The sequence below is a fragment of the Genypterus blacodes genome, unplaced genomic scaffold (assembly GCF_046128005.1).
Source record: "Genypterus blacodes isolate CSIRO-AG114 ecotype Tasmania unplaced genomic scaffold, CSIRO-AGI_Gbla_v1 ptg000093l_1, whole genome shotgun sequence".
NCBI classification, from domain to species: Eukaryota; Metazoa; Chordata; class Actinopteri; order Ophidiiformes; family Ophidiidae; genus Genypterus; species Genypterus blacodes.
Genome location: NW_027466897.1, coordinates 1,563,931 through 1,582,469, shown reverse-complemented (window position 1 = coordinate 1,582,469; position 18,539 = coordinate 1,563,931). Strand labels below are relative to the sequence as shown.

The following is an 18,539-nucleotide window of genomic DNA, read 5'->3' as shown; positions in this document are numbered from 1 at the left end:
AGTAGATTGGTAAACGTGTCACATGTGCAGTCGACGCGTTTACAGGAGGGGTTAGAGGTGATACCTTATCTGAGAATCACCCTGTTGTATCACGAATCTAAACGTCTAAAGGGTTAAAAACGTGTCAGCGTTGCCGAACAAAACTTGAAAGCGGTGACATCAAGCTGCTTACTGGTTGCTACGCGGGGAAAGTGGCACTTGAGCGGGCAGCTCTCTCTGGGCTCTGGGTCGCTCCACGGATGCGCGCCGACCTTGGAGTCTCCAGGCGCGCAGAAGCAGCAGAAGAAGAAGAGGAGTTTGCGCGCAGAGTGAAGTAGTGCGCAGCGCAGAGAGGAGCGCTCGTCTGCCAGCAGCCACAGCTCACTTATACAGCGACACACACACACACTTACACACACACTTGCACATGCACACTTGCACAAGTGTGTGTACGAACTCGGTTCACCATTTGGCGTGGGATTAAGGAGGAAAACGGTTCGAATCCACTCAGCTGTCCAACAGACGGAGACACAGGGAGGATTTTAGGATCTGCAACGGGAAAGTGGATGGAACAGGCATGAGTCCAACAACCTCACGCAACTAAGTGAGGTGGTGTTACCTTTGCAAAGCGGTAGGGGGAAAATTATGGAGATTATACAATTGGAGGGGGGGGGGGGGGGGTTTTGCTGTTTGTTGGTTTCTCGCAGATTTAACACGTGGGGCTCCAGACAAATGATTTTGGGTGTTTGCATGTTTTGCACTTGTTCCTCTCAGGTGATCTAAGCGATGCTCCAGCGGCATGTGCGTCTGCCTCTCCCCGAAGCTACCAGAGAGGATTTAAGCGCTGCTCGTCGTGAATAAATTGGAGAGAAGTGAGAGAAGATGAGAGCTCAGCAAACACTCGCGTTTCTCCTGCTGCTGCACCAGGTGAGCTCCAACGCCGCACACATGACTTCAAGGAGGGGGACAAGTTAGAACGCTGTTTGCCCTCTTTACAAGACACCCGTTTGTCTGCGTGGAAGTTGTATTTGAGACGTATTTGTGTGATTTACAGGTGCTGTTGCAGCCACTTTAGATCTGCATCCTGTAGCGCCGAAAACGCTTCATTCATCAGTCACAGCGTCGCGTCTAATTAACAATATAATCTCAGTTTGGTGTGAAATTTCAATTTGTCCTCTTGATTTTATTATCAGTGTGACAGGATACAGGATATTAGTTTTTTTTGTGTTATTTCAATGTACCAGCTATTAATAATAAACCGTCCTAATTTATCAATACAGAGGATACAAATATAATATATGACGATTTCTATTTAATTGTAGCAGCTTTTGACAGACCTATTTTACAGAGAGGCGTAATTGATGGGATTTAATTTTACACAGCAGATTATGACTTTGCCAATAGCAGAGATATATCAAACAATATGCAGTAAATGTCCTTAAAATAATTACTTCACTGTCCTTATTTGGCATAAGCGTCTATTGGAATAGATAGAGATCCTCATTAAAAATATATTTGGGGTATTTGTTTAATAATTCCTAATTTCCCCATTACACTGCAGCTTTTCTATGTCAGTCTGGACACAATGTTTATTACGGTCTAGAATTAAAGCAGTTTGCATTATTCTGCTAAAGCTGTTCATCTTCAGAGTTTATAGTGGGTAATATTTCAGTTATATATATTGTAATATTGTTATATTGTTGTCTTGGCATCACAGCTTTCTGCTTCTGTCCCTTTGCCTCTGATTCCTTTTCATACATCTCCAGCAAAAGGTCAATCAATCAATCAGTCCATAACCAATCATTATAATTAATTTTCCTTGTCGGGGTAGAACTTTTTGTTGAACACCAGCCAGGTGTCTGCGCCGCGTTAAGAATGATGAAGAGCCGACTGATGAAAATGAGAACGGAGAACAATGCCTGGAAAACAGGAACAAAAGCTCTCCCACCCTCTGCTGCTCCTCGTTGATGACATATACGGTCTCATCAAAGCATAACACTCAGGAAAGGATTTTTTATTTACCCCAGATTTCTTTCTTGTCTAAATCTTAAGAGCAGGCGCAGCATAACTTGTGAGTAAAGCCAAAGACAGATCAGGAGAATTAAGCAAACTGAAGATGCTGATGCTGATGTTGTTGTGTGTTGGCATGAGTGAGGGCTTTATCACAATCATCTACGCTTTAAGGAGTCTTGCTGTGATTAGACCTGAATGGAAAATGCCAAATGATTGAAGAAGTTCTCCATATCTATGCGATCCTCAAAGACGCGCCTCTTTAAAGATACTGTAGCCTTGAACGGTGCAGATGCAGCAGCAGCAGCAGAGTGCCGTCTGCCCTGGATGCTGTTCTAATCAGCCTGATGGGAACTCTGCCTCAGGAGAGAGAGCGGCTGCTTCCCCGGAGAGGCTCTCTTCATATGCATCACCACTTTCCCTCCCAGCAGACCCACTGCTGTCTGACTGGGGACATATTGGCCTTTATCAATATTCCCACACCACTGGGTGAACGATGTTTAAATGCCAGAGCAGCTTTCCCCCAATCCAATAAACTGGCAAAAACTTCTCAAACCGTCTTTCTTTTTCTTGGCACATCTGCTTTATTCAACGGTTTACTTTGGAGAGAAACTGGATGAGACGCGAGACTAAAAGGTGCCAAAACAGAATTCGACCCCAATGCTCACGGGGACGAGCGACGCCGGCTGAACGCTCTGTAATACCGAAGGATACAAGGTCATTACGTGACAGTGAAGGCCCGCTCTGTCACATCAGCCGCACAAAAGAGAGCAAGACGCAAAAACACGGCTCACCAGTATTTTTCACACACACACACACACACACACACACACACACACACACACACACACACACACACACACACACACACACACACACACACACACACACACACACACACACACACACACACAGTGAAAGTGTTACCCAGGCCCGAGCATCTGTGCCATACCCTAGGGACAAATAAGAGGGTCAAAGCCATCCTGAGAGAAGCCATTCTTCCTCATGACATCTGCTGCAGTCATCATCTGTGCAATGACAGTGGAACAATGTAGATGAAGATAAAACATACTTGAGCTCTGCTCCTTGTCATCCCACTTGTACCCTGCTGCTGTTATGTCTCACATTTAACACGGGGAGGAAGTGTGTTTTTTTCCTTTTCCCCCAAAGCTGCTCAGGATTAAGAGTGAGACGACGTGACAAAGTCTCATACGCTGTCTTATTTTACTGTTGGGACCGGAGCTTTGGTGATATTAAGTCACGGCATGGATCAGCCCGGCCCGGCCCGCCTCCCGGCTCACGCAGGGCCGGCTGAGTCGAGACGGAGCGGGAACATGAACAAAAAACCTGGACAGAAGGGCGTGACGCGTTAAGGAGACAAAGCTGAGCCGGTAGGAAGCGTGGCGCGGCACACGTCGTCTCCGGGAGCCGCAGCACGCTCCGGGTTCATCCCTGCAGCTGCTGATATGCAGTGATTGAAAGGATTACAAGTCATGTCAAACTCCAACAAGGATTTAGGCTTTTCATTGCATTTCATTTCATTTTCATTTCAACAGTTTGTGGAGTTATTTCCGTGAGCGTCCGTTTGTTTGGGTTTGATCAAGTTATCTGTTGGTTGGAAATCTGCTAAATGATCCAGAAAGTGTCATTTTATATGTTAATATTGTGTTGAGAACCCCAACCCCCCTCCTCTTGTTTTCCTCTGCAGTGTCAGAGTGAGACAGTGCGTTTCAAAAACGGCTCAAGGACAACAGCTTCATCCTCGTCTTCTTCTTAACAATACACAAATTCTACATGAATTCCCCCTCTAAGGGCACTTTAACCCGTTTCCTCTCTCCCATGCTCAATTAGGTTTGGTTTCATTATTTATTTATTGTATATTTAAGGGCAACTAACACTGGAAAGTGTAATAAAATGTACAGTGGGGGGGATTAGGAGCAGCTCTTTAATCTCACGCTTCTGATAATACTGCATGGGCTGATTGATTAGTTTTTCAGGAAGCTTATGTCAGAAAAACCTAATCCGTCTTTGGATTGTGCCAGCCTTGTAAGGTTCTCCGCTCTGCCACTTTATCATGGCGGCGAATTACAGAGCTGCTGGGCTGTGATAAGGTCCTCGTCTCTTTTAGAGACCCCGCCGCCCAACCCCTGGCACCCCCCCGCCACCCCCTCTCTCCCTCTGGACAATAAAAAAAATAGTGTTTATATTCGTCACATCCTCGGCTCTGCCTGGTCCTCACATCAGCCTCTCCCAGGATTTGGCTTGTAAGAAAGAGAGAGAGGAGGGGGTAGGGGGGGGAAAGTGCAGAACTTAAGTCTTCAAAACCCAGCAGAGAAATTGGGTAGAGAGAGAGAGAAACATGAGGAAAATGGCAGTCAGACCAAATGCATGTGGAATGTCTTCTTCTTCATGTGGAGGTGATTAAACAGGGAGCGGCTGAGTGAATGGATGCGCTTCCTTCCAGGAATCATTCTGGAGCTTACATGGTGCCGATGTGTATCTGTGCTCATATTGGGGTCACAATCTTTGCGGCCAGAAGGCTTGACTAGATAATCCCTCATAAACAACACCGTCTGTGGCATTTGCAGCCCTCGGCCTGCGTGTTGTTTCAGCCCTCCAAAGCAAAGGTTATTTCCTTGGTTCAAATCCCACAAATGAAGCTTGCAGCCACTACACATTGTATCGAGTGTATCGAGCGGCGGCAACCTATAACGTTTTCAATCATCAATCATAATTGCGTGCGCGCTGGCAATAAATCCATTGACACGAGTCCTAGAATGAAGAGAGAGAAGTTCCAGACGACTCGTTGATGTTAGAGAATTGACGTTTGCATTGAAAATGTCTCTAATCTGGCTGCTGGATGGACCATTAGAGACTTAAGTCAAACAATTATAGAAGCACGATTCCTTTTCCCTCGGCCGTGCCTGTGATGTGATGTGAAGTGTCGAGTGTCTCTCTCTCTCTCAGCGCCGCCGGCTCTGCTGCAGGAGGCATTATGTTTAATACCATGTTGAATTTGCCCGATGTTGAGCCACAGCTTTGAATTTTTATGGAAGATGCGCAGCCTGAGGCGACATGTTAGATTTGGAGGCTCCGCTACCGTATAGCACCGTCATTAACTCTCCACGCTGTCAGGAGAGACCGGGCGGCACAAACCAGCCACCAAACAGCTCTTTAGCAGGTTGTCGTGCTTTTACAGCTTCACCTTTTACATATTATACACACTGATTTGCTTCTATGTCTGTATGTGAGGCATACGTACGTAGATGGTGGACATTTCTGTGGCCACTATGGGGCAGTTTGACATTTTTAAACCACATTGTACAGAAACTATCGAGGAAATGTGGATGGAAACAAAGCCGTGCGAGACGGGACAGGAATTGTGGACATAAATGAGACAAGACACAGTATTGAACGTTTTGTCTCCTTAGCCTGTTCAAACCCGCCTCCTGACAGGAAGTTCGCCAATTCATCCCAATCCATTTCCGGCCTCGCAATCAAATAATGCAAATTTCAGAGTGCTTTTGATAATCTGAGCCTATGATTCATTCCTGACGTACGGAGCTGACTGATGAGCTGCGTACCGACTCTTAATAAGCCTGAGCTCCAGCCAAGCACAGTGGCGAAGTGTCTGATATTTGAACACTTTTGTTTTTCCGAAACACTCACACGACATAAAGGTCGTAATTACTCCTCGGTTTGCTACCTGGCAAAAAGCAATCAGCAACACGTCAACGCTTAAGCAAATGACCGACCTCTTTAATTAAAACGTTTTCCTTCCCCGTGCAAAGCCGGGTGTGACAGCTTTAGAATAGAAGTGCGTTATATTTTATCTGCTCCCTGATTTGGCTCTTTTTTAGCATTTCCTCCTCTGCTTTCTGTGCTTTTGAAGCTTTTCCTTTAGCTTGTCAGTTCCGACCCTAACAAAGCGCTGTCGGCTCCCCTCTGTCTTTGTAAATTTCTTGTGAAGTACCTGTCTGTAGAGCGACTCGGTGCAAATGGAAGCCATGTCTGTTCCATTCTTGTTCTTGCCTTCAAAGCCGTAGCGTGTTCCTGTGAAATCGGTCGAGGCGTAATCAGCTGCAAGAACGGGGGAAACATTTGCTTTGTCAAACATTTTACAGATCTGCCAAGCCAGATGTAAATTAAGTAGAAACAACAACACTTTTTTGAATAAAACATCGCATCATGCACGGCGCAGACATGAAGAGTTGACAACGTGAAATAGAAGTTGTTACAGGATTGCTCAGTGGGAGAAATGGGATTACTTATTTCCGAGTTGAGGAACTCAAATCGGAACCCTGTGGTATTCATATGAGAACGACGCCGCGCTGCTCCTTAAGACGCGGTAGTAGAGTTTTACAAGCACATTTCCTGATCCTGTATAAAATAGAATACACGCAGTATCGGTCAAGAGAATGGTAATTACACCCAGCCCATCCAGCTTGCTCGTATTATCTGGCGGAATCCTGTTATCAGACACGCGGCGGTGGCGTGCTGCAGGTGTCAGGAGTAGACGCTTTGACCGTGTAAGGGGATTATGAAAGTGATGATGCGTTGAAAGGTAACGCCTGCCGAAAAGTGAAGTGTTCAGGGCTTTGCTTGCTGTCACATGTGGCAGGTGTTGAGATAACACCAGTATCCCAGATTACCTGAAGCCTCTCGTCCCGGAGCCTCCCGCTCGCTCGCCTTCCTCTGCTAACAGGGAATCTTTGTTAGCGTTCCCTCAACACCTGACATCGTCGCTGCATTCCATTTTCCCCAACACAAAAGCCACGCTCGCAAACATCCCACATCCTCCCTGCCTCGCTGCCACACGTACGCTGGCGGCGGAGAGTTCGGGCGCAACACTAGATTTGTTTAGGCTACGATAAAGGTTTGCTTTTACTCTCTTGAGCGCCGGGCACGGAAGTTATAGACTGACTTTTTGGATTTCTTTGGTCCAAGATGAAACCTCAATAGACTTCAGAACATTTTCAATCAAAACATGCCAACACGTTTTTGTATAAGCTTTTAAAAATGTCATCTGGTGACACACGCACAAACAAAAGTCTGAGTAATCCTGCTAAGATGGACGTCATGCTAACTAGTGGTGGCGCTACAGCAGTATGGCCATAAGAAATTGGTTGTGTGCTTGACTTGTGTGAAAATATGAGGATGAAGACCATGAGAAGCATAACCGGTGATGTCACATGACCAAACCAGCAGCTTCCCTGCTGGTTTGGTCATGTGACATCACCGGTTATGCGACATTTTGTTACCATGTCGTGCCGTGTACTCGTAAGCTAGTGCTAGCTTATCTGGTGTCGTTTCATGCTAACTGTAGCTGTCAAAACACAGTAGCCGTTTCAGAACTAAATGTCAAATCTCACCTCTGCACGCTGGCTTCTCTCTCCTCTCCACTGCTCGCTCCTCTCTGTAGAAAATAAATACCAGACAAGAAATTAGTCAAAACAAATCTTCAGGCTACCAAATGTACTTGTTTTGTGTTGGAATACATGGAATAATCATGAATTTACCTCTCAAACCAGATGCTGAACAGAGACTAGATGGCTCCATTTAGCACACATTTTCTGGAGTTCCTTTTCAGTCAATAGACAAAGTAATTTTCAAATACATTTAGCAACTGGAATAGAGGTGATGTAGCACATTAATATAAAACTCTGTTAAACATCTTGAACATCAGACTCTAGCTGGCTGGATCTCTCTCTCTCTCTCTCTCTCTCTCTCTCTCTCTCTCTCTCTCTCTCTCTCTCTCTCTCTCTCTCTCTCTCTCTCTCTCTCTCTCTCTCTCTCTCTCTCTCTCTCTCTCTCTCTCTCTCTCTCTCTCTCTCTCTCTCTCTCTCTCTCTCTCTCTCTCTCTCTCTCTCTCTCTCTCTCTCTCTCTCTCTCATCCCCAGAATAAAATCAAAATTTGGAAATTTGAAATGAAACTTTAAAACATTAATTTCCATATATTTTTTGGTCAAAGCCACAGGGAGCCAAAGGAGCCGCAGGTTGCCAACTCCTGACCCCTGACCCCTGACCTAGACAAACAAACTCATATGTTGTGCTTTTAGTTGATTTTATAACATTCCATATTTTAATTTGTTCTTTCATGCCTGAAGCAAAAAAACTGAAAGCAGTCCTACATTGTGTAATCTTCGCGTGTGTTGTCTCAGTGTGTGTTGCCTCATTTTGTGTAGACTCAGTGTGTGTGTAGTGTCACTGGCAGTTGTTGAGAGGTCGCTAAGTTTCAGGTTCTAAGGGCAAATAAGTTGGATTTCGCTTCAAAATGTGGCAGCCACACAACAATGGAAGACTTTGGCTCTCATTAGAATTGCTGTATGCTGTGTGTCGCCGAGATTGGAACCAATTGTGGAATGAGTCTCCATCATTTGTTCAGTTCTTTGGGGAACATTGAGGGACGTTTCTGTCTGCAGGAAGGATAATTGGCTAATGCTTTCTGCTGTTTATTGCTCTGCCTCCTCAAGGGAAATCCTCCCAAACAAGAGGGAAGGCTTCACTCTCATAGGGGATTTGGTCAAAAACAATACGAACCCGAGGTCCTCCAAAGCCAGAGAGCTGAGAGACGGGTTATCAGCAGGCAGCATCAGGTGCAGGGCTTGTAAATAGATGTTTGTGACTGAGCATCAAAGAAACAAACTCATTCACAGGGGAACAATCACATGATCAGGGTGAAATGACAGAATATGTTAATCACATAAAGGTTACATAGCACCAGAGGCATATCAAGTAGTATGTAAATTATGTATGTGGCATTAAATACGTTAAATTAAGTATGTTTAAAGGTGTACAGGCGATTTAATAGCTTAAATGTCTCAATAGTGATATGGGTGCTGTTGTATTTGACCTCCCACTGAAAATCAAACATCAAACTCAAGCAGGTCTGAATTATTGAAGACGAAAATGGCGGGAGTTTGCAGCTTTGCTTTCCCGTCATGGCTCAGTGTGATCCCTGTAGTTCCACACACACACACACACACAGGTCAGAGGTCAGGGTCACCAAAGCTGGTAAGGAGTCAGTGTCTCGCCCAAGGACAAGTCCTGCTCTTGCTGACTTGGGACTAAAAGATAAAACTCTGCAGTATTGTGCAATCTAAATCACACGCAGATTGAGATGAAAATTATTTTAAATAATCCTTAACTCTCGCCAGGTAACAAACAGAGATTTGACAGGATTTGTACCGCGATGGCGCACCGTGACATGTACAGTACATGCATCCCACGGTGGAATCCTATCAATCCTGCACGTAAACTATACTTTACGTGCAATTTCTTTAAATCCCTAAGACGTCATTGGGTCCAGACATTTAGTGGGAAGCAAAAGCCAGCAGTAACAGCTCAAAGTTCGACAGCAATTAATACTTGTCAACGTGTTTCTTCGCCACAATGGGACACGTGCATGTGAAGTTTTTCCAGTACCAACCTGTCAGATCTAATAATGGCAGCGATATAGTGGTGAGATGATAACACTAATGAAAGCATCAGCATGATGAGCCCGTCATCCCATCCTCATATCACATTTTCAAAGTGTGTATTCTTAGGAGGAAGCTGCTCTGTTATAAATGGACGGAGCCGGTGAGCCTTCGTAGCCGACACTCCGGCTTTAAAGTGGCCGCGGCCGCTCTGAATATTCCCGACAAATTCCCTAAAGTAGTTAAATGATGCAGTAAGTACAACAGTCAATCTCAAACATCTTAAGCAAGACTCTTTAGGTATTAACGTCTGTGCTTGTTTGACCATGCTGTGGTCTGTATCGCCCACACAGAGGTCAGGTGATAACGGCCTCAGGGACTGCAGGGTGGTGGAAACATGTATGCTACACACACACACTCACACACACACACACACACGCATACACACACGTGCACACATCAGCCGCAGCTCGCTGTGATCACCGAGATGCCCCTAGTGTGGATTTGCTGTTGTGATCCACCACGGTGCCGAAGCACCTGCCATGCGTTTCCCCGGACGGCCTCTGATTAAAAGTGATGGCTTTGGAGCGTGAGGCTGTTCCAGTGATCAGAGCACCAATCTATTCTTCACCAGCGCGTACATGCTCGCTTTAGGCAGCCTAAGCGCCTCCTGGGCCTTCTCTCCTGGAACCAAGTCTCAGTGTGAATCATTACAAATGATATGCCCCGTAACATCAGGAGGAAGATGGCTGGGGCAGGATGGGGGGTGGGGCTGAAAATGCCTCTTGTGTGTAGAGCTGCTTGTCATGTTCAAGAAGACACCGCAGTCAATCCAGCTCCCCAACAATCCGCTTTAATGCCAGCAGCATGGGCGGAGCTGCCACGTGACGTGAAAAGTATTATGAGAGATGCCGGCGATTCTGGCGTAATTTCCCTGCGACGTCCAAAAATTTTGCTACGTAGAAACACATCAAGTTAATGTAGCTTCCGACAGAAAATTAGCAGAGAAATGAATTGCACCACCAAAGTGAGGTCAATTTGCACAGATAAATCCATGAAGAACAGCGGAGTGCATCATTGGCGCTGCTCTGCCTGCACTGATGAGCAGGTTAATTGCCCATTTTGTTTATTGTGAGGAAGATGCCTGAAACCAATTTTCCCTAGACACATTCTCCAACCTTATGTGCTGGAAAAAATGATCCAGGGCAACGCAACAGATTATTTTAGCACACTAAAAAAATACAAAAAAACAATAATACATAGAATTTAGCCACGCCGCTGCTGAACCTTTCAATGCAAGAGGAGTAAAGAGAGACACAAAGCGACAGAAAAGCTGATTGCACATCATAAGCGGGGGGCCTCGCTGTCAGCTGTACCCGTGTGAGAGAGAAGGATCAGATTCCATCGTTTGCCATCAAAACAACACCGTAGCCTCGCCTGCGGCCCAGAACCCATCACAGCTGAGCACAATGTCGCCGGCTGCTCACTGCAAATACGTTTTAACGGCATCTCTTCAGATGATCCAGAAGCCAGATGTCACTGGCTTCTTAATAACTTTCTAGAGGCTAGTTGTGGTCACTGTGGCAATTACCTTTATGTCAGGCCTCTAAAAGATATGTCTACCCACGGGACAAGCAGGCAGCCTGCTCTATAATGCTCATTACAAATGAATGTCGGGGCTGATTCATCCAGACTCACTGTGAGGCCGCTTGCTATCACCTCAGTCTCAGAAGTAAGTCCCATTCGCACCTTCTCCGTATTACTGATCGGCGTCTTATTAAATCACATATCTGTCTGCTGCAAGGAGGGAACCTTTACAAATGACTATGGCCTAACAATCAACACACTCACTACATTTAAACACGTTTAAACTACGATTTGACTCCGTTTGAGGCAATAAAGCAAATCTTTTTCAAACACAATGCAAATATCATAATTAGATTGAAATCTGTGCAAGCAATTCCTCAACTGGGGAACCACGGAATTCTATTACTTCCATCTATGTTTGCATTTTAATCATAGATGAGAAATGCAGGAAACATCCAATCCTGATTTATTTTCATAATTCATTGTCACATCAAGAGTTTGGATATTGTTGGAGGATTCTGGAAATATATTTTGATTTGGAGCAGCATGTTTCCAGCATAGCCAGATGAATTGGACACATTTTCAAACACATTAAATCTGTTTTGCATTATGTCCATTTACTGGAAAAAACTATTACAATATTACACACAATAAATAAGGTGTAATCTTTCCCATTGTACTGTACGCAAGAGAAAGCAGTGTATTGGCCTCAGTGTTACGTGGTATCGGATCGAAAAAAGGAAAAGTGATATTGCCCAGGTTGTGATTGGTGTCGTCTGTGGCAGATACACGGTGAAGATGTGACTCCTTATCATTATTTATCACCAGCAGAGTGCCATCGATTACAAAAGCTCTTCCTCTTGGTTGTCCTGATGAAAAATGGCACTTGAAAATGATCTAAATCCAACTCAATAAAGCATAAATACTAAATAAAATGAAATAGAATCAAGAAGCCCATACCTCTGCAACACAGCCCACTTATTCAGACAGGCTGTTTGGCTTCCTTCCAATGGTTTGTAAAAAAAAAAAAAAAAAAAGAAAGAAAGAAGGAAAAGAGGCCCGTACCTTTAAAGTCAGGATGTTTTGCAGTTCATTGCACAGCCCAATCTGCATAGAAAGAGAGCTGTGAAGGCACAAGTAGAAGAATAAAGCAAGAGGAGCTTTGGCAATAATTGCTTGTGAGCTAAGATAAAAGACTGCAGATGTAAGTAGGTAATTTACTCATCAATGCCTCCAGTATAAATAATGTGCAGTTTCCTCCCCTGATATCACAAGAAGGATCTTTATCAGTTGCAGGTGGACTGATAGAGGGGCGCAACGCATACATGTTAGTATACAGCACAGGTGCCATCGATACTAAAGTAACCAGATATCAGGTCAACACAGGGTTAAGCTCAAATATTGATCGTTTCTTTAAATATTTTATTTAGTCACGTAATTTCTTTGTTTCTTGTGAACGGTTTTGCTGACTATTCTATTACTGTCCTGTCTGGCGTTGTTAAACCTACAGTGTTGGCAGTTGAAGTGTTTTAAATGTTCTTTCAGTGTGGATATATTATATGATATATTGAATTAGGATTATGGAATTGCAATGCAAAAACAACCAAAATATGATCCACAGACAAGCAGGACCTGGCCGCATGTTCACACAGTATTTATTTTGATTGTGGAGCTGCCCAAGCAAAACCCACAAACCACCTAACAACCTCACACGCAATCACAATGCATCAGAATCCAGATAACGAGAGCGGCGTAATTGCAACTCCAGACATTGGATGTCATTAGCTAGATTACGTATCTGGATTAGAATTTAATGTGAGGTCTACAAGAAGTCAGAAAGTGGCTGATCCCCGTGGTACATATATCTCCAAGTCACTTTGCCTGCACTGTTGAAATGAGGTCTGGAGTTTTAGCTCCATACGTCTGAGGTTTTTATCAGAATAATGTCTTGTTTCAAGTTGCCCCAAAATGCCTCCAGCATGGCAGCACCGATTAATTAAGCTTTTGTTGGTTCTCCTTGATCAGACCTTTCCTTTTTTTTTTTTCACAGCGCCTGCTTGTAGAAAAACTTGCCTTTCTTTAGAGTGTGTGTTTGGTGTGTGTGTGTGTGTGTGTGTTCAAGTATGTGTGTGTACCGAGAGAGAGGAAGGTTGAGAAGAGAAAGCACCACATCATCAGCTTAAGCTTTCATGTTCCCACAGCTTCATCTCTCTCGGGGTATTTAAGTATTAGTTATCCCTCTAGTGATCCCCCTTGTTGTTATAGGAATTTCCCCAGTTGCTCATCATACTTAAATTTTCCCGCTCATTTGCATTATAATCATGCTATACAAAGCTCACCTGAGATTTACACTGAAAGACAAAATTTCAGTTTCACCTCTAAAGCTTCGCGGAACGCTAAAAAGGATATCACAGCTCAGGCTGGCAGCGAGAGACCAGCGCCAAGACCTTCCCCCCTCCCCTCCCCCCTCACAACAGCCGAGAACCGTGTCTGTGGGGAATGGGATATTCGCCACAGTCTCGTATTGTGATGTTGTAGGAGTCAGATCAAGACGAAAAACCCGAGCTGGCGCGGGCTGCGACTAAATGGCAATAATCAATGAGGGAATTGTTTGATTAAAAGCCCGTGAATGTGATGAGCACGGAGGGACGTTATTAAATGTGTTGCTTCATTCATCCAAGTTTGTGGAGCAACTGTCTTAATTAAGCTTTGTGAGGGCTGATGGATGGACCAGGCTCACTGTCCATGGGAGAGGCATTGATTTCACATTACACATCCTGGGCTCTCAAACGGCCAAAGTCATGAAGGCGTTAGTGCTGTCTGGGGCCTCGGCACACCTGATCACTCGATAGGAGAGCGTGTTTAAAATTATTAAATATTTACGAGGTGCACATAACCCTTTTTTACATGACGAATGAAACGGTTTATAGGAATAACTGGTGGAAACAAGTCGGAGCAGACAGACCTAGATTGTTAGCTGTGTACACATGTGCCTCAGTCAGGCTTACAGCTAAATTATAATTAGTCTGGAAGTCGTGTGCAGCAGCTCTGAGAGATTTCAAACAGCCGCTGCTTGGTGCTTTCAACATCTGCTTGTCTGTGTGATCCCTAAAACTGAGCCCGGGGAAAGCTGGCACAACTAATTACTAATAAAACTAGCTAAGCTTATTGCCATGAATTATTAAAGCTTTATCTGAACTGGACCAGGAATCCCTCCTCCAGCTAAAAGGCTATGAGCTTCCAAGAAGGATCATAGTTCATTTCTGTGTCTGGATTAGCACTTAGCACACACTTTATATCATAACAAAGGTATTCTATTATTTGGAAAGCATTACAAGCCAAAGTTCACACACAGAAAACATCCTGGGAATGTAGCTATACACACATCACCTGACCAGTCTTTGTAACTTTTGTTTTGTTGTTTTGTGCAATTATGAGCAAATCTGGAGATCCGTCGCTGAATTATTCATTTAGAGATTTTTTGTATTTTTTTTTTTTACTGTTTTCATACATTTAGTTTGCAAGAACCTTTCAGATTTCAACCATTAACCCTTGTTTGTTTTCAGGAATCCCTGTTTTAAGTGGACGTAACCAACCTACATTTACTCCAGTAGTTATTTTGTGTCACTGAATGGTTTTCCTCTTTATGTGCTCTGTTTTCTCTGAAGGTGACGTGCAAGAAAGCGCCCGGAGCAGCAACGGAGCTCATCGAGTGGGGCGACAGTGACGATGAACAGAAGCTCTCTCCCACGGGGGCCAGTCCGCGGATTCTCAACCCCCTGCGTCTGTTCGCCAGGGGCTCCCCCGTGTTCAAAAGCAACATGAGGGAATTGACATATTTACAGAACATGGAGGACTTCTGGGACTGGTTATCCAATCAGACAGATGTTCAGGGTGCACAGGCCAGAACTAAACGCCGGCCCATCGTCAAGACTGGAAAATTTAAAAAGATGTTTGGATGGGGAGACTTCAACTCCAATATCAAGACTGTCAAACTCAACCTGCTGATCACAGGGAAGATCGTGGATCATGGGAATGGCACGTTTAGCGTTTACTTCCGCCACAACTCCACGGGTCTGGGGAACGTGTCGGTCAGCCTGGTGCCGCCCTCCAAGGTGGTGGAGTTTGAGATCGCCCAGCAGTCCACACTGGAGACCAAAGACACCAAATCCTTCAACTGTCGCATCGAGTACGAGAAGACGGATCGCAACAAGAAGACTGCCCTGTGCAGCTTTGACCCCTCCAAGGTGTGCTACCAGGAACAAACGCAGAGCCACGTGTCCTGGCTGTGCTCCAAACCCTTCAAAGTCATATGCATCTATATAGCCTTTTACAGCGTTGACTATAAACTGGTGCAGAAGGTTTGCCCCGACTACAATTACCATAGCGACACACCCTACTCCTCCACAGGATGACTAAGCAGTCGGAAGTATGCGTCAAGCCCTTTCTCCCTTCCATTCATGTAAATGTATAATCAACCTTGAACAACCTACATAAGACGAGTTGCAGAAGTACAGCAGGCTGCAGAACGGGACGCAAAACATTGATCCATGTCTACAGTTTAACCGTTTGGTGTCCACGGACTGGACTGTTCATTTGGGGAAAGCATTAGCTACAGTACAAACCCTGGGCGACTCCCTCCTTTGTGACTCCTCCCCACCCCATCACCACATGTTCTCTGTAAATCACTGTAATTAGGAGCCTGTCCAGATGTTTCCCACCAGGCTAGCCCATAGGCAGGAACCCAGTTGGAAGTACATTGGTGTGTCTGTAGACATGTAATGGTGCCAACATGTTCCTTCACACAGTAAAATAGTCCGTTACGGGATTTATTATTTTGAAGACACTTAGTTAAGAAAAGACAAGATGTTTCAATTCCTATCCAACAACGGGGCACCAGATGGTACATTGTTTGTAAATACATTTTAACTGAGGAATTTTTGTGCAATGGCTGTTAATGTAGAGCTCACATGCATCTGTTCAAAGCAGAGGCGAGAATGCAGTTCAGATTGGTTTGATTAATGGGGATTCGTTTCCAAATAGCTCTGAATGATCAATGTGGTCTAACAATCCAATATGAAGAACCCAACAGGAGACAAACCGGAGAATACCGCCATAAATCATTAAACAGACTTACTGTTATTGTACTATATGAAACGTCAATACCTTTTCTGTATAATCTGTCAGCTGCCTAGTTTATGTGTTAAAATGTCTCAGTTTGCCACTGCAGTCATCAGAAGATGTGTAAATTCAAAAGGCAATCTCGAAATCCTACGTCTGTGTTTGCAGGACGCACTGCAAAAGGCGTCAGTCTCCCAGAGCGGCCCCACCGGCGGATTAGTGTGTCAGCAGAGGTGTGGGGGAAGCGATAATTGCAAGACAGGTGGATTTAGTGAGTCTGGCAGACAATTAACAGCACTTTGTCATGGTCCTGCCACCAGCCCTGACATTACCTGTCTTTAATAGACTTTAATTAGCCAGAGAATTTTCATTTACCTTACAACCAAGAGTGAAGAAACCAATAGAAAAAAAAATAAAAAGGGTAAAATGTAAGTGTGGGTGGAACGATAATGACAAGTGGGATTGGATTTCAAATTGTACAGCAAACTCGACGGGCTGACTTTTACGTGGAGGCAGATAACATTCAGTCTTGTAATAAATGGTGATATGTGCTTTGACTTAGCGATCAAAACCGTTTTTCTCTGTTCCGTTGTAATCCACACGCACGTTAAATGACAAAAGCAGTGTTGATTACACACATCCCAAGGTTTTAGTGCCACTGAGCAAACGCGTGGCTATGGTTTCAGTCACGGTTACTTTACCGCTGTATCTCATATCTCTCCCTATCCACTGTAAATGATATAATTTGTAGAAGGAAATAAGTTGGTCTATGTTGATGTTTTAGTTTTACTCCTTTGTGCAAATTCAAAGTGTATAAATGTGAAACCCAGTACTTCTAAAACTAAACGTGTTTACTTATGGCTTCAGAGTAAATGATGTCAATTTGTTTCCATTTTTCCAGAGAAATACATCAATAGGTAAATTGTTCCTTACGTTTTGTTTCCCTAGCGATATCATGTAGATGTCATATTTATTGCTTGGATCGCCTTAATTTCCATTTTTGTAGACCTTGCAGACTGTAGTTATTTTGATTTTCTGCTTGCTAGATCTATTTTTTTTTTTTTTAATGTTTTCCCCTGTAACACAATTTAAAGAGAATAGCTGTGTGTATAGTGTAAGTACAGATGTTGAGTTCGGAATATTTCATTTAATAGGGGATTTATTTTGTTAAAAGATTGTAAAGATGAATTTAGCTTTTTATTGCATTAAACCTTATTTGAACTTGGCTCACAGCATGATGTCATATGGAGTCGGCTCCACTCCCTCCACGTCTCATTTCATTCCGCCGACGACTTCTCAACAGGATAAACACGGCGTTTTAAGAGGTACATTTCAGTGTGGCTTTTTAATGGCCTATAAATCTGTGTCCACAGGCGTGGATGATACCAGAGGTACACCTCAGGGAGCACATCCATTTTGCTGTGGCCATTGGGGACAGGGGTCTTTTCATTCACTTCCATTACTCTTATCTGATCAGGGCGAGGGATCCACTCTTAAGCGTCAAGACACACCAGGCTACTTCCCAATACACACAACTCCAGACAAGCTTAAGTGTTTTTTCAGAGGGATTTCATTAGTTTATTCATTTTAGGGGGTGGATCATTAAATAAATGAATTGTACTTGTCCGTGTTATACACAGACAAGTAAATCCAATCAGGCGGTATTTGGAGATTTAAAAGGCAATACCAGGCACCATCGTCCTTTTCATTGATTTTTAGTTCAACCACTGTGCCTTCAGATAATACATGATCTATATTTTGGTAAAGTGCAGGGCTGTAGTGTCACTGTGCCTTAATGTCCTGTGTGACGCGTCGGGAAGCTGGCAGATATGAAGCAGCGTCACTGTAAACTAAATCTGGACCGACCTAAAGAATCACACGCTTGCAACGTCAACTTACGTCGCCTATAGGCAGATAATCAGGCCTAATTAAAAGTACATTGGTGATAACGACTCCAGTGACGCGCTGCCAACTCGCTCCAACAATGAGGAATCGCAAGATGTCTTTCAGGAACGACCACATGCTGGTCTCATCTGGTCTCAGATGACAAGAGGAATTCCAGGAAATAAGATTCTAATCATTATAAAGACTGCAATACTTCATTCATTTCCAATACTAGTAATAGCTAGTAGAGATCTGCTTCAAGGAAATGCCTTTATCGGAGAAAAATATATAAATATCTAAAAAAAATATATCTTTTAGAGAGTTCCCCCAATATAAATCTTCAATCACATTATTGATTAATGTGCCATGATGTGAATAAGCAAGATCACCCTGGGCTTAGTCAGGCGAAAAAGTCAAAAAATCAGAACAATGCACAGCACATTCATCTCTGCTGTTGGGTAATTTCATGACGAGCAAGTGAAAGCAGTGGTAGCAGCTAAACTTGTCTAAAGGCTTTGAGAAGGAAACCAGGCAATGTGG

The 18,539-nt window shown here is 44.0% G+C and overlaps 1 protein-coding gene and 1 long non-coding RNA gene across 2 annotated transcripts; one reads left to right on the top strand and one right to left on the bottom strand.

The window, feature by feature from the left end:
* Nucleotides 1-30: 30 nt before the first annotated feature.
* Nucleotides 31-17,295, top strand: nxph2a (neurexophilin 2a). Its single transcript, XM_076159041.1, has 3 exons — nt 31-610; nt 754-906; nt 14,663-17,295. The coding sequence occupies exons 2-3, from the start codon at nt 862-864 to the stop codon at nt 15,407-15,409; spliced, it is 792 nt and encodes a 263-aa protein (XP_076015156.1). The 5' UTR covers nt 31-610; nt 754-861; the 3' UTR covers nt 15,410-17,295.
* Nucleotides 5,932-7,610, bottom strand: LOC143007627 (uncharacterized). Its single transcript, XR_012964495.1, has 3 exons — nt 7,509-7,610; nt 7,362-7,405; nt 5,932-6,069 (listed from the first exon to the last, which is right to left on the bottom strand). It is a non-coding gene; the product is annotated as an uncharacterized LOC143007627 (long non-coding RNA).
* Nucleotides 17,296-18,539: the final 1,244 nt, after the last annotated feature.

Bases quoted from the DNA above. Each gene is read 5' to 3' on its own strand.
- nxph2a (XM_076159041.1), top strand. From the start codon at position 862: ATGAGAGCTCAGCAAACACTCGCGTTTCTCCTGCTGCTGCACCAG. The intron at 907-14,662 runs GTGAGCTCCAAC...TTTTCTCTGAAG, and splicing joins TTCTCCTGCTGCTGCACCAG to GTGACGTGCAAGAAAGCGCC.